This window comes from Gracilinanus agilis, chromosome 3, assembly GCF_016433145.1.
Source record: "Gracilinanus agilis isolate LMUSP501 chromosome 3, AgileGrace, whole genome shotgun sequence".
Classification (NCBI taxonomy): domain Eukaryota; kingdom Metazoa; phylum Chordata; class Mammalia; order Didelphimorphia; family Didelphidae; genus Gracilinanus; species Gracilinanus agilis.
Window position 1 is genome coordinate 269,231,628 of NC_058132.1, and position 15,346 is coordinate 269,246,973.

The following is a 15,346-nucleotide window of genomic DNA, read 5'->3' on the forward strand; positions in this document are numbered from 1 at the left end:
CCTAAATATAAATCCAGTACTCTATCTAATGTACCTGTTGTAGAGAGAAAATAAAGCACAGTACAGCATTTTTTTTTAAACCCTTAACTTCTGTGTATTGGCTCCTTGGTGGAAGAGTGGTAAGGGTGGGCAATGGGGGTCAAGTGACCTGCCCAGGGTCACACAGCTGGGAAGTGGCTGAGGCCGGGTTTGAACCTAGGGCCTCCTGTCTCTAGGCCTGACTCTCACTCCACTAAGCTACCCAGCTGCCCCAGTACAGCAATTTTCAAAGTGTGGTTCATGATTTTGGAGGGTCCCCGAGATCCCTTTAGGGAGTCTACAAGGTCAAAACTATTTTCATAATCATACTAAAATGTTGTTGATTAAAATGCTCCTCCCTTTTCCAACTACATATCTGTGTGAGGGTGGATTTTCTTCCTATACTTTAAACAAAACAACATATCATGACAGATTGAATGTAGAAGCAAATATGAGAATCCAACTGTCTTTTTCTAAACCAGACATGAAAGGGATTGGCAGATATTTGTAAAATAATGCCATTCTTCTCACTGATTTTTTTATTGTTTTGAAAAATAGTTATTTTTCATTAAAATGTTATTTATGTTAACATAATGGGGTTATTATTTTAAAATTAATACATAAATATTTTAAATTGATGAGTTTTAATTTCTAATGCAATAAATATTGATAGATAAAACCAGCATAAACAAAAGCTTTTGGGGTGGTCCTCAATAATTATTAAGAGATAAAGGAATCCTAAAATCAGAAAGTTTAAGAACCTCATCAATCTGGAGACCTGGGTGCTAGTCCTGGCTTTGCTAGTAGATAGCTGTATGACCTTGGCGAATCAGCTCCTCCTTTCTCAATTTCCTCATCCATAAGATGAAGCTATTTGATGACATAGCCTCTCAAGCCCCTTTTAGCCCTCTAATTCTTTGACCATTCTTGTATTTGGCCTTTAGATGAGCAGGCCCGGAATATGTCTAAATCTCCCCGTAGACATTTAATTCCACAGCTATTATACAGAGATTATTGTAAGCTGGTTAACTAGTGAAGTTTGGAGAAGGAATAGTAAGCTGATCTAGAATTGGACCTATTGATTTATCAAGGATTTCTCCTAAGCTAACCGAGAAGGGCAAAGAAAAGAGACAAATTACTTTTCTGGAAACTACTGACATGGAAATTTGATTATGAACATAGGATGATGAGAAGGATTTGGGCTGCGGTCTAGTGAAGTGAAAATTGATATAGGCAGGCTGGCATCATTTTGCTTGGCCCTAGGACTAGAAGTGGGGAAAAGATTATTGTGAATTTATTAAGTCCCCCATCTCTGAATGGGGATAATCTTTACTTTGTTTTCTTATCAGCAATTCTTTTCATTTCACTGAGCCTCAGTTACCTTGTCTCTGAAAGGGGAATAATAAATCACTACCTAGGTGCTTCATAGGGCTGTTGTGAGGAAAAGAGTTTTGGAAATTTTACGAAGCCAGAGAAATGGAGTGTTATTATTGCTCTCCTGCATGGTTTCTCCAGTTGTTGTAGTTGCCGTTGTTTTTTGGTATGTTTGTGAGAGAAGGGCAAAGAGAAGGGAGTAATTCCTTGCTTCTCTGCCATTATCATCTCTTTTATCTAATTATTTAATCTTATCTAATCTAATCTTATATATCCCTAATATGGTCAGAAGGAATCAAACACTCATTTTCCTGCAGTTAGAAATTTGATAAATCAAGAAAAAAGCAAACAAACCCATTTCGGTAGGAGGGATCTTCATCATAATTTAGGCCACATTATGAGAAGTCATCATAAACACTATATCCTAGAATCACAGAATTTCAGATCTGAAAGGAAACCTAGAGGTCATATTCTCCAAACCCGCACTTCAAAGATGAGGAAACTGAAGCCTAAAGGAAGTGACTTGTCTAAGATCACTCCCCCAGATCAGCATCACGACTAATAACCAGATCTCCTAAACAAGGAATCTTTCCATTTGACAGAAGCTTGAACTGACATAAATGCAAATGTTCCAGTACTTTGTTTTTACTAAAAATAGGCCATCAAAAACAATATTTTACCTGAAGTAGAAAAAAATCATATATATTTTTTAAAAGCACTATTAGTTTTAGAATTCTCATCGATAGGCAAGAGGAAGAAGAATGCAAGAATAAGAAATGACAGGTAGAATTTCTTTGCTTGGAATTTTTTAATATAGTATGTTCTGGGTGAAGGTTTAGCTTAAAAATAGAAGAATGGTATTATGATTAAAGAAGAAAAATAAATATACCTCCCACTGGCCAAGATCTTTACTTAGAGAAGAGAACATAGTAACTCCAAGAAAATGCAATTTCTGGGAGAAATGTATAAAGAAGAAAAATCTTGAATTATTTTTTTTTATTTTTGTTATATATGGTTTGTACATTCAGGCACCATTTTTTAAAAGTTAAGCCTCTTGCCTGGGAGACATAGAACTCTAGTGTCCTCTGGTGGCAAAAGCCCAGTAATGTTCCTTTGGCATGATGGAAAATAGAATTCTTTCAGAAATCGTAAGGGATGTTAAGCTCTTCATTCAGGGGACCTAAGAAACTTGCTATCTGGTGACATAGAAGTATTTGGCTTTTGTTTTATGATCAATGCCATCACGTGAGAAAAATGGGAAAGTTAGAGTCATGATCTATGAGGTCTTGGTTCAGGGCCTGTTTCAAAATTACAATTGGATTTTTTTTTTTGGCTGCTATTCTGCTATTGCACCATTTTATTTGACAAATGATCATTAAAATAGCTGCTCAAGTTTAAGGCTGCTTCCTACAATATGGGGATTTTTTCTTTTACGAAATAGCATCCAAATAAAGGACAGAAACCTGTAAATCCTTAAGGCTCATTTGCCTTGTATTTATTTTATATATGCTCATTTAGATATTTGTCGTCTTCCAGATTTAGAAGGCAATCTCTTCAAGGGCAATGATTATTTCCTTTTTGCTTTTCTGTTCCAAGGGTCTTAAACAGTGCTTGGCACATAGGAAACATTTAATAAATACTTGTAAATTGGTGGACATTAAGCTTTGGGCAGGTAGATGGTGAAGTGGATACTGTTGGTGCTAGAGTCAGGGGGACTCATCTTCCTGAGTTTAACTCTAACCTGAAATACTTAATAACTGTATGACCTTGGGCAAATCACTGAACCTTTTTTGCCTCAGTTTCCTCATCTGTAAAATGAGTTGGAGAAGGAAATTGCAAAACACCACAGTACCTTAGCCAAGAAAACCTCAGAAGGGGTCATGAAGGGTTGGACAAGAATGAAAAAAAACCTCACCAACAAGCTCATATTAGATGCTCTTTTTATATCCATGAATAAACCATATAGTAGATTTTCAGATCAGTTGAACAGTAGAACAAATTTTCAGAACTTCCCCTCCATTTCCCCTCTTTTCTCCTAGATTTCTATTACCTTACTGCTAGCAAATTCCTGACCATGATGGTAGTGGTGGAGACTTTCTGGTAATCCAACCGTTGTGGAGAGTGTCCCGGGACTAGGAAAGGTAAGGAACTTAGCCAGGAAGTGAGAGGAAGAGAGGAAAACCGGCTATAGCATTTGTGTATTATGAAAAGCTGAGTAAATTTGTACCCAAAGAAATAAAATAATGGGGAAATACATCTATATTCCTGGAAATCTCTCGGAAAACTATAAGGCATTTACAGATTATGAGCTATGCTTAGAAAGAAGAATGCCATTGGCCAGGAGGTATGGTGCAACTTTCACATTCCTTGATATTGAGAAGATGAATCACTGTACTCAGATTCCAACTTGGATAACTTTCCAAAACAAGTAAATTATCTTAAATAAAAGTCCATGGAAAGAAATAACCAACAAACAAGCCCCCAAATATTTGTAAATGAAAAATTAATTAAAAGTTAAAAAATGTAAACCTGGCTGATGAAGAATCATAAATGCTTGGTGACTTGATTATAGATTTAGAGCTTTTAGAAAGGGCATTAGATGCCAGCTAAAATAGCTCCTTAATTTTGCAGATGAAGAAACTTAGGACCAGTGAGGATAAGTGACATGTCTGAGGTCAGATGAACATGTGGCTGAGTCAGGATTTGTAGTGACTTCTAAGATCAGTTTGCTTTCTCTCACAGAACACTGCCTCTTGAACCTTGGCAACATGTTTAGATATTCTAAATTTCTTCTTTGGCAAACTAATTTAAAACATTTAGACCTAGACACATTGTCAAAATAATTATAAATCACTAACATGCACTAAAGTCTTTCTTATGTATTTCTTCCTTTATTGCTTATGTTTCCCTTCTTGGATTCTGTACTTTAGCCAAGTTGGGCTTGTTTACTTACATCTTTTGTCATCACCATCATCATCATCACCACCACCACCACCACCACCATCACTACTAGCATTTATATAGCAGTTTAAGGTTTGCAAAACCCTTTATACTTACTATATTGACTCATTTGTTCTTCATAGAAGCCTTATGAGATGGATATTATTATTAATTCTAATTTTACAGATGAGAAAACATGTTGATGGACATTAAATGATTTGCCCAGGGTCACAACAGCTAGTGTCAGAGGGAAGACTTGAACTCATATTTTCCTAATTCTAAGTCTTGCATTCTATCCACTCTGCCACCTACTTACTACTTTTGTCCTCTCTGTAGCCTAAAATGTGTCTTGGAAATCCTTTCTCTTTTTCTACCAAATGGTATTCCTTTCCCCTACTTTCAAACTCTGCTCAAAATGATCTCTTTCATGAAGACTTACCTAAATCTACTTCAGTTTCAGTGCTTGAATACTGGACTCCTTTTTGAACTATTAAACATGATTTCTAGATAATCACTTGCACTTTGTTTTCTGTGCAAATATTGGTATGTGTTCAGCATGCACATATTTTTCCTATCTTTTTGACCTTTTTTCCTAATTAGAGGTAAGTTCCATCAAGGAAAGGACTTTATCTTTTGATCCTCTATTAGATCCCAAATCACCTACTAAAGTCTTTTACCAATGCCTCATCATCCTCATGATAATAGTGTAATAATAAATATAATATATATACATATATATAATTCTTCAAGGATTATGAATCTTTACCTATATTATATCATTTGATGCTCAAAACAATCCTGGGAGAAAGGTGTTATTATCATCCTCATTTTGTAGATGAAGAAACTGAGGCAGAGAGAGGTTAAATGACTTTCTCAGGGTCAAAGAGCCTAGTAAGAATCTGAGGGTAGAAATTAAATTCAGGTCTTCCTGATTTTAAGCCAGTGTGCTATGTACTTGTACTACCTAGATGTCTCATTAGGGTCTCCAGGTGACTTGTTTTGAGAAGGCTAAGCCAAGAATAGGCAAAATCTGGAATTTCCTACCAAGCTACAAAAGTTCTGATGGACTCGATATGGATGTTGTCTAGGATCAAACAGCTAACTTTGGAAAGGCTCATCATATTTTTTGCCTTCCTAACCCATGAATATTTTTTATTGTGCTTTAAATCAGTAGAGGAAGTACATATATGAGAGAAAGTCATTGACACATCTTCCAGCCATGACAGATATAATGTTCTTTGGTGTGCACTCAAAACATTTCAGCAATTTGGACTGGACTGTGCTTAAATACCATGCATGATCTTATTTTAATTCAGACTTACCACCCCACTGGCTTTCACAATAGGAGCTTCTATGTCTGGGAAGACATTCTCTAGGTACCACTTGAAACTTCTGCACCCCAGTTTTTTTCGCAATTCTCTTTGTTGAGTGAGATTTCCGACATTCAGACTTTGGTCCAAGAGATGGTGACCATGGCCATAGAAAATCTCTTTGTATTCATCTAACCATACTTCAGCCACCCGAATCAAATTTCTCTCTATGGTTTTAATCCGATTTTCAGGGAAAGAATATGGATTGTCTTTCCTGAAGATGTGGCCCACTCGGGAACAGGGAATGATTTCAATTTCTCCTCCACACATCCACACCTGGGGCAGAGGGATGATACAGATTTGTTATACAGTGGAAAAACCTATTAAAAAAGACGATTCTTTAAAAACAACTGTTCATGATATAATATAATAGGAAAACAAAATCCCTAATAAATATAAATTTCTATGTATCCCAAATGTATATGTTTTAATGTATTTTGTATTGATTTTGTATATTTTAGAATCAAGACACTGAGCATACAATTGTTTAATAAGTGTTTTTGATGATGATATACATTTCTTAAAAATTAATAGTTGACTACAATTGAATCTATAGGCTTAATTTTTAGGGTACAGATAGTATTAGAGCATTATTATAATTCTATTCTTTGGGTTTATGCTAAGTGGCCATTCTATAGAAACATCCTGCTACTCAATGGATTAGTAACTTCAAACCCTTCATTAGGGTCCAAGATGGATGTCAGTAGAAAACAAACAAACAGTTGTATGCGGTATCTTGAATGGTATTTTGTATTATACACAGGGCTCTAAACATTTTGTGCTGGTTGGCAAAAATCTATATTCTACTTCTTTTTTAAGATGCAGTCACTAAGACATAAGAAATGAAAGGACTTTCCTAAAATTGGCCGATGGCAAGCAGCATGGCTCCCAGTTCCCAAACTAGCATACATTAGCATTAATACAAGTCTAGGACTCCTGATAAAGTTTTAAAATGTCTTTTTGTGCAATCATTACTACTTTCAATAATATCACAATGTAGAATCAGATAAAAATCTGCCAAAATATACAACTGGAAATGAAACTTGGGCCAGACTTGGCAATACCTTGAATGAAAGCTCCATATTTTCGCCACCCCAAACCTCAAGGCCAGGATCATATGTTCCAAGTTCAAAAAAATATTTTTTATCAATAGAAAATAATCCACCAGCCATGACTGGACACCTAAAAATTAAAAGACTGGTTTTAGACTTAAATTATTTGGAATATGAAGAAACCTACCATCCCGACAATAGTCATACTCAGAATAAAAACCTTGGGACAAATAATGAACTAATTTAGGATATTCTCTTGTGGTGGCAGGTGGCTACAATAAAGTCCAGATGGATGTTCTGCTTCCACTACGTATTTTGTCTTTAGGGCCCCTGAAACATGCTGTCTGATTGAAGCACTGCTTGTACCAAGAGAGGGACCTTTTGACCTTGACTTGGAGGGATTTCGTAGTGGACCCTAATTTATTTTTTTGTACTTGGAAAATAGCAGTACTGATTTTCAAGGATGATAAGAAGAACATCAACAAATCTAGCCTGGGATACTTACTAGTTGTGTGACCTTGGAGAAGCCGTTTAATCTGTTTGCCTCAGTTTCCTCAACTATAAAATACAGATAATGATAAGCACCTGCCTTGTAGATTTGTTGTGAGGAGCAGATAAAATAATATTTGTAAATTGTGCTTAGTATAGTGTCTGGCACATAGTAGGCAGTTAATAAATTCTCATTCCCTTCCCCCTTCCTTAATACCTTATGTTTTGGGGATACTTTAAAGTTTTTTAAATGTTTTCATTGTCCTGTATAATTTTATCCTTACAACATCCTTGTGAGGTACTGAGATAGAAGCAAAGATATGAACATGAATACAGCTACAAATACTCATACAAATTGACAATGATATGCTAAGAAAGAAGCATCAAATGTCTGATTCTTTTGTATTTGTTTGTGGAAAGTAAGGGATATAAGGGGGTAACTCAGTATCTGGATTATAGATGGGTTTTTCTTTGTTTTGTTGTTTTTAAATCCTTACCTTCCATCTTGGAAATAATATTGTATATTGGTTCCAAGGCAGAAAAGCTGTAAGGGCTGGGCAATGTGGGGTTAAGTGACTTGCCCAGTGTGACACATCTAGAAAGCATCTGAGACCAGATTTGAGAGGGCTGTGGTTCTCAATCCACTGAACCACCTAGCTTCCCTTCAGGGTTTTCTTTTTAAGGAATCTAGAAGGTAGATTACAGATAGCAATTTAGCTGAGTAACATTCCCTTCCAAAGAACATTCCCTTCCAAACTACCTTAAAATAATTCCTTAAATCAAATTTTCAAGCAGCAGAGTCAACAAAAAATAACTATGAAACATTCTTTTTCAGTCTAAACCAGCTTAGGAGGCTGGCAGGAGAGGTCTGTGATACAAGGGTAAGGACAAGCCAAGAACACTTTAGGAGCATTGAGGTAGGGGTTGGAGATGGCTGTGACAAGAATTGGGAGTTCTCAGCCCAGAGATAGTTAGTGGGTTAGATGACTGGTCAGAAAGAGATTACAGGGGAATGTTTGCTAGCTCTGGGTGAAGCTTACTCTGATTGGTGATTTTGTTTCCCATATGCAATTCTGAGTTATAGTTCCAGGGCAGAGAGGGGATCTTCTGATCAGTCGTGAGGGAGCAGGATCATTGGATCCAGTTCCAAGGCTAAGAGGGTTGTGAAGTACTTGTGGCTGCCAGACAGAAACGGACCTGGTCCCAGTTCTAGGGCTAATAGGAGTTCTAGTGTTTTCAGATTCAATGAACTTGGGGCCTTTCCTGGGTAAAGGTCAGAATAGAGACCAAGAGAAAAGTGACCATATCTCTCCTAGGATAATATTACTTTGGAAGCACCACAAATTTGCCAAACCTCCAGAATTAGCTCTGAAAACAGCAGTACAAAAAAGACTGAAGCTTGGGACTTTGCCTCCTCATCCTCAAGTAATCAGAGTCCAACTTTAACATAAAGTTCAAAGTCAGGAAATAAGGTATATAAATAAGCAAACAATAAAAAAAGAACTTGACTATAAAAATCTACTACAGAGGCAGGGAAGACCAAGACATAAACTCAGAAGCCAACAATGTGAAAACAGCTATAAGCAAAGCCTCAAAGAAAAATGGTAACTAGACCCAAGTTCAGCAAGAATTCTTGGAGGAGCTGAAGAAAGAGACGAATGGAAGAGAAATGAAAATAACTCAAGAAAATTACAAAATAGAATTAATAGTTTGGTAAGAGAGGCACAAAAAATTCACTGAAAAAAACCAACTCATTAGAAATGGAATTGGCAAAATGGAAAAAAAGAGGTAAAAAAGCTCACTAAAGAAAATAATTTGAGGTGGAAACAAGATAGAAGAATAGAAGCCAGGAAAGCTCGAACCCCTCTGAGAATCATCTCAAACCAACCTCAAAATAACACTTCAAAACAAATACTAAAGTAACAGAGACAACAAGGGGACAGAGTGAAGCACCTTTCCTGATGAAAACAAGCTGGAAGGTAGGCATAAAGAGTCTGGTTAACTGGGATGAGCAGGGAGTGCAGCCTGTAACAAGGTCTCATGGCCCACTGAAAGGTTGCACTAAGGGGGTACTGGCACAAGCCAAGATTAAGTCCCACCTCACACCTACTGCTCCAGGTTCTGAACCTGAGTCCAAGCCAATATCCATTCCTATTGAAAACACCATAAGATCAAGAGTAAAGCAAGGATACGCATTATCATCACTATTATTTTATGTTGTGCCAGAAATACTAGCTTTCAAAATAAGAGAAGAAAAAAATTGAAAGAATTAAAGTAGGCAATGAAGAAACTAAACTATTACTCTTTGTGAATGATATGATATGACAGTGAATCCTAGAGAATTAACTAAAAAATTAGTTGAAATAATTAAAAACTTTAACGAAGTTGCAGGATACAAAATAAAACCACATAAATCATCAGCATTTCTAAATATTATCAACAAATTCCAAGACCAAGACATAGAAAGAGAAATTCCATTTAAAATAACTCTAGACTATATAAAATACTTGGAAATATACTTGCCAAAAAAATACAGGAATTATATGAGCACAATTACACTTTTGAAATGCTAAGTCTTTCAATATTGTTTGTTTTCAGAATATTCAAATTTATGAAAAATAAGAGTCATTCTTAAGTCAAAATTGTTTGTTTTCAGAATGTTCAAATTTATGAAAAATAAGAGTCATTCTTAAGTTAATGAATGGCCATGGTTGTGAACAAGCATTTGTCTTTTTTTAAAAGACTGTAATAACAAATAAAATCATATCTAAACAATTAGAAAAATATTGATTGCTTATGGGTAGGCTTTGCTGATGTAATAAAAAGACAATTTTACATAAATTAATTTACTTATTCAGTACCATACCAATCAAACTACCAAAATTATTTTATAAAACTAGAAAAATAATAACAAAATTCATCTGGAATAATAAAATATAAAGAATATCAAGGGAATTATTTTTTTTAAATATGAAGGAAGGTGACCTACTAGTACCAGATCTCAAACTGTACTATAAAGCAGTAATCATAAATGTAATCTAGTACTATTCTAGTACTATAAGAAATAGAATGGTGGTTTAATGGAATAGATTATATACACAATATAAAGGCATAAATGACCATAGCAATTTAGTGTTTGATAAATCCTCAAACCTCAGCTTTTGGGATAATAACACACTATATGACAAAAACTGCTGGCGAAACTAGAAAACAATGTAGTAGAAACTAGGTATAGCTATATCTCAGACCATATCCCAAGATAAGGTCAAAATGGGTATATGATTTAGACATGAAGGTTGATACCATAAATAAATTAGAGGAACATGGAATAGTTTACCCATCACATGTATGGAAAAGGGAAAAATTTATGACCAAATAGATAGAGAAATTATGAGATATAAAATAAATAATTGTGATTATATTGAATTAAAAAGGTTTTATACAAACAAAACCAATGTAATCAAGATTAGAATGGAAAGAACAAACTGGGAGAAAATTTTTTTTTAAATTTTCTATGGTGAAGGTCTTATTTTTAAAATATAAAGAGAGAACTAAGTGAAATTTATAAGAATACAAGTCATTCCCCAATTGACAAATGGTCAAAGGACATGACCAACCAGTTTTCAGATGAAAAAATCATAGCTATCACTCATCTTATGAAAAAATATTCTAAATCACTCTTGATTAGAGAAGTGCAAATTAAAACAACTCTGGAATACTACTTAACACTTCTTAGATTTGCTAATAGAACAGTAAAGAAAACTGATAAATGTAAAGAGGGGATGTGACAAAATTGGGACACATGCATTGCTGGTGGAGTTGTGATGGATCCAACCATTCTGGAAGGCAATTTGGAGCTATGCTTTTTGGCTTTAAAGCTGTGCATAGTATTTTACCCTATAATATCAGTCTATTTGGTCTGTATTCCAAAGAGATAAAAGGGCGGGGGAAGGAACTACTTACAGAAAAATAATTATAGCAGCTCTTTTTGTAGTGGCAAAGAATTAGAAATTGAGGGGATATCATCAATTGGGGAATGGCTGAACAAATTATGGTATTTGATATGATGGAACACTATTGTGCTATAAGAAATGATGAGTGGAATAATTTGAGAAAAAGCTGGAAAAACCCTTCATGAACTGATGCAGAGTAAATTAAGAGAACCAGGAGAACTGTGCATGGTAGAAGCAATATTGTATGATGACCAACCATGAAAGACTTAACTATGCTCATCAATACAATTATCCAGGATAATTCTGAAGGACTTTTGACAAAGAATATTATCCATCTCCATAGAAAGAATGATTGGAGTTGGAAAACAAATCAAAGCATATTATTTTTCACATCAGTTTATTTGTGTTTTTATTTTGGGATTTTGGTTTGATATGAGCATTCTCTTATAACAATGACCAGTATGGAAGTATATTTTGCATGATAATACATGTATAATGCAGATCAAATTGCTTACCATCTCTGAGACAGAGGAGGGAAGAAAGGAAGGGAAACAATCTTATGAATTTAGAAAAGTATGTTGAAATTTGTTATTACATGTGGGAAAATAAAATATCTTTTAAAAATGCTTATTCACAACCATGATCTTTTATTAGTAGGGCAATAACTTTTTTAAAATAAATTTGAACATCATGAAAACAAACCATTTCAAAAGATTTAAGAAATAAGACCAACTAAAATTCGAGAATTCCAAGGAAAAAGTATGTTTTTGATATTTCCTGACTGAGAAGAAATGGATTAAATATATTGCATGAGACCAAAGTTTTTGAATTTACTATTATGGGGATTTGTTTTTAACTATACAGATTTGTTATAAAGACTTTTTTATTGTTAAAAAAAGAAAATAATTTCTTAAAAATTAAAATTGTGCAAATGGAAGCCAATGACTCCACGAAATACCAAGAAACAATAAAATAAAGTTATAAGAATAAAAAATAAAATGTGAAATATTTGATAAAAAACTGATCTGGAAAATAGATAAAAGAGAGATAATTTAAGAATTTTTGGATTACCTGAAAGCCATGATAAAAAAAGGAGCTTAGCCATTACATTTTAAAAATTATCAGGATAAACTGCCCAGATATCTTAGATACAGAAGTTAAATAGAAATTGAAAAAATCCATTAATCACCTCCTCAAAGAGATCGAAAAATGAAAAATCTCAGGAATATTTTAGTTAAATTCCAGGTCAAGGAGAAAATTTTGCAAGCATCCAGAAATAAACAACTGAAATATTGTGGAGTCACAGTTAGGATCACACAAGGCTTAGCAGCTTCCATGTTAAAGAAGTGGAGCGTGAGGAATATCATATTCTGAAAGGCAAAGGGGCCAAACTGACACCCAAGAATAACCTACCCAGCAAAACAAAAAATGTTCATTTAATGAAACAGAGCCCTTCCAAGTATTCCTGATGAAAAGATTGGAGCTGAATAGAAAATCTGATATTCAAATGGAAGACACAAGAGAAGCATAAAGAAATAAACATCAAACAGTAATCATAGGGGGACTCAATAATGTTAAACAGTTTATATTCCATTTAGGAAGATGATTCATGTGATCTAAGAACTTTTTTCATAATTAGGGCAGTTAGAAGGAGTCTGCATATATCCTGCACAGAAAGCATGAGTGTGAGTTGGTTATGTTAAGATGATTTCCAAAAAAATGTAGGCATGAGAAAGGGGGATGGATTGGGTAGAAGGGAGAAGTAGTTAGGGAACATTTTCTTACATATATGAGGCTTGCAAGGAAGAGATTTTGAGTTTTTATAGTGGAGGGGAAATTGGGAGTTGGTGGACAACACTTAAATCTTACTCTCATCAGAATTGTTCAAAGAGGGAAGAAAAATATATATAAACATTATATATATAATACATACATATATATATAATACATATATATATATAATACATATATATATATATATTTAACTCAGGAAGGTGAGGTTTCCTGAATCCAGGTTGGGCACTCTATCCTACTGCCCTGGAGTGAGAAAGACCTGTATTCAAATTCATTTTCAGACACCTATTAGCTGTGGGACCCTGGGCAAGTCACTTAACCTTGTTAACCTCAGTTTCCTCCTATGTAAAATGAGTTGGATAAGGAAAAGGCCAACCACACAGTATTTCTGCCAAGAAAATCTCAAATGGGGCCATAAAGAAACAGACACAACTGAAAATGCCTGAACAACAACAACACTATTGTGCCAAAAGAAATGTTGGCAGGATTTTTTCAGAAGAAAAACACACATTGCAAGACTTATATGATTGATGCAGAATGAAGTGAGAAGAATGAGGAGATCATTGTGCATAGCACAGCAAAGTTATGATGATGATCAACTCTGAAGACTCGGCATCTCTGATCAATACAATGATCCAAGACACTTCCAAAGGACATATCATGAAAAAATGCTATCTACCTAAACAAAATAACTGATGTGAATTCTGAATGAAAACTGAAGTATACTTTTCTTGTTTTAATTTTTTGCTTTTTGTGATATGGTTAATATCACATATAATAGGTTTTGCATGATTTTACATGTATAATTAATTGATATCATTTTGCTTGCCTTCTCAGTGAGTAGGGGAGTGGTAGAAGGGAGGGAGAGAATTTGGAACTCAAAATTTAAAAAGAAAAGAACAAATTAAAAAAAAACAAACTTTAGCACCTCCAAATATCTAGCAAGACATGACCTTGTGGAGAGAATTATATATCAGAACCTCCTCATCTTTCATGAACTGACAGATGACAAATTTCCATCTAACAAATACAGAATTTAAAATTTCCTAGGGAAGTCAACCAAGAAACTGTATTGGCATTAGACCATTATCATTGACTGAAATAGTCTCTTTCACACCTGGATAGGACATTGATTCATAAAAACTTAAGAACAACATTTTTCAGAATTGTCACCATTCCAAATACTTATACTCCTCAAGCTATACATAACAAAAAAGCTTTCCAAGTCCAGGCTCTCAGAAAACACTTACTGGAGTTTTAAACAGCTAAAGTTTAGGGGGAAATTATTTCAAGTTTAGAACTGCACTATGAGTTTTGAGATACCTCATGTTCAACTTGTTCATGGAAAACAAAATCATGTTGAAACTTGTAATATCTTTGTTTTTAAAAGCGCTTAGCATAGTATATGGCATATATATGCATATTTGTAATTAGTGATAAATTTATTGAAGACTGGAATAAATTGGCACATCTTGTTTCTCCTTAATTTTCTATTTCAGTGTCTCTGAAAATCCCACTTTGTTCCCATAACCCTAATTTTCCATTCTTACCTTATTATATCTGTTTCCTTTATTTTATTTTGTTTAATGACATCAGGAGGAATCTTTTTCCAACTAAAATTCATAGGCCACACAAAGATGCCTCTTTGAAAGTTGTCCACTGTCATGTAACTAAGAAATAGAGAAAGCAAGTAAAAGTTTGATCATATATGCCTCACATTATTCACATCACATCTCTTCTGCTGACTTCCTACCATAGTTAGTTACACACAATAAGTGTACAATCAATACTTGCTGATTGAATGAACTAATTACCCACGAACAAGATGTTGGACAAACATCACCACAAATCTTTCAATGGCACAATGACAAATGAATGCATGGATTCTTTGTACCATAACGATCATTTAGTTGTGCTACTCGGCTTTTTCCCAGCTAGCCTGTTTATGTTCATTACCTCCATTTCCTCACTTCTTACTCCACCGTGCTTGGCATTCTGAATTCTTATGTCATTATCCAACTAAAATGACACCCTCTACTGTTATCAATGATCTTGAAATGGCCAAATCTAATAATGATCTTTTCTCAGTTCTCATCCTTTTTGATTTCTTGCTGCATTTGGAAGAGTTGATCACCCTCTCCTCTTAAAATTTCCTTCCTCCTTTAGTTTTCATGTCAATGTTCTCCTCTCACTTTATTCTTTTTCTTTAATTTGTTTATTGACCCATTATTACCCATCTCACATTCTCTAACTATAGTGTGTTTAATGTCTCCTAAATTTGTCCTTAGATTTCCCTCTCTCTCTGTTTCTTTCTGTCTCTCTGTCTTTCTGTCTCTCTGTCTTTCTCTGTCTCTCT

General features: G+C 34.6%; 1 protein-coding gene across 1 annotated transcript in view; it reads right to left on the reverse strand.

Moving 5' to 3' along the window:
- GALNT5 (polypeptide N-acetylgalactosaminyltransferase 5) overlaps nt 1-15,346 on the reverse strand; it is an 80,905-nt gene that overhangs the window by 26,327 nt on the left and 39,232 nt on the right. The window contains exons 4-6 of the mRNA XM_044669115.1: nt 14,541-14,660; nt 6,767-6,884; nt 5,655-5,978 (exon numbers count right to left, since the gene is read on the reverse strand). Coding sequence (XP_044525050.1) covers nt 5,655-5,978; nt 6,767-6,884; nt 14,541-14,660 — 562 coding nt within the window. The remainder of the gene's footprint in view (nt 1-5,654; nt 5,979-6,766; nt 6,885-14,540; nt 14,661-15,346) is intronic.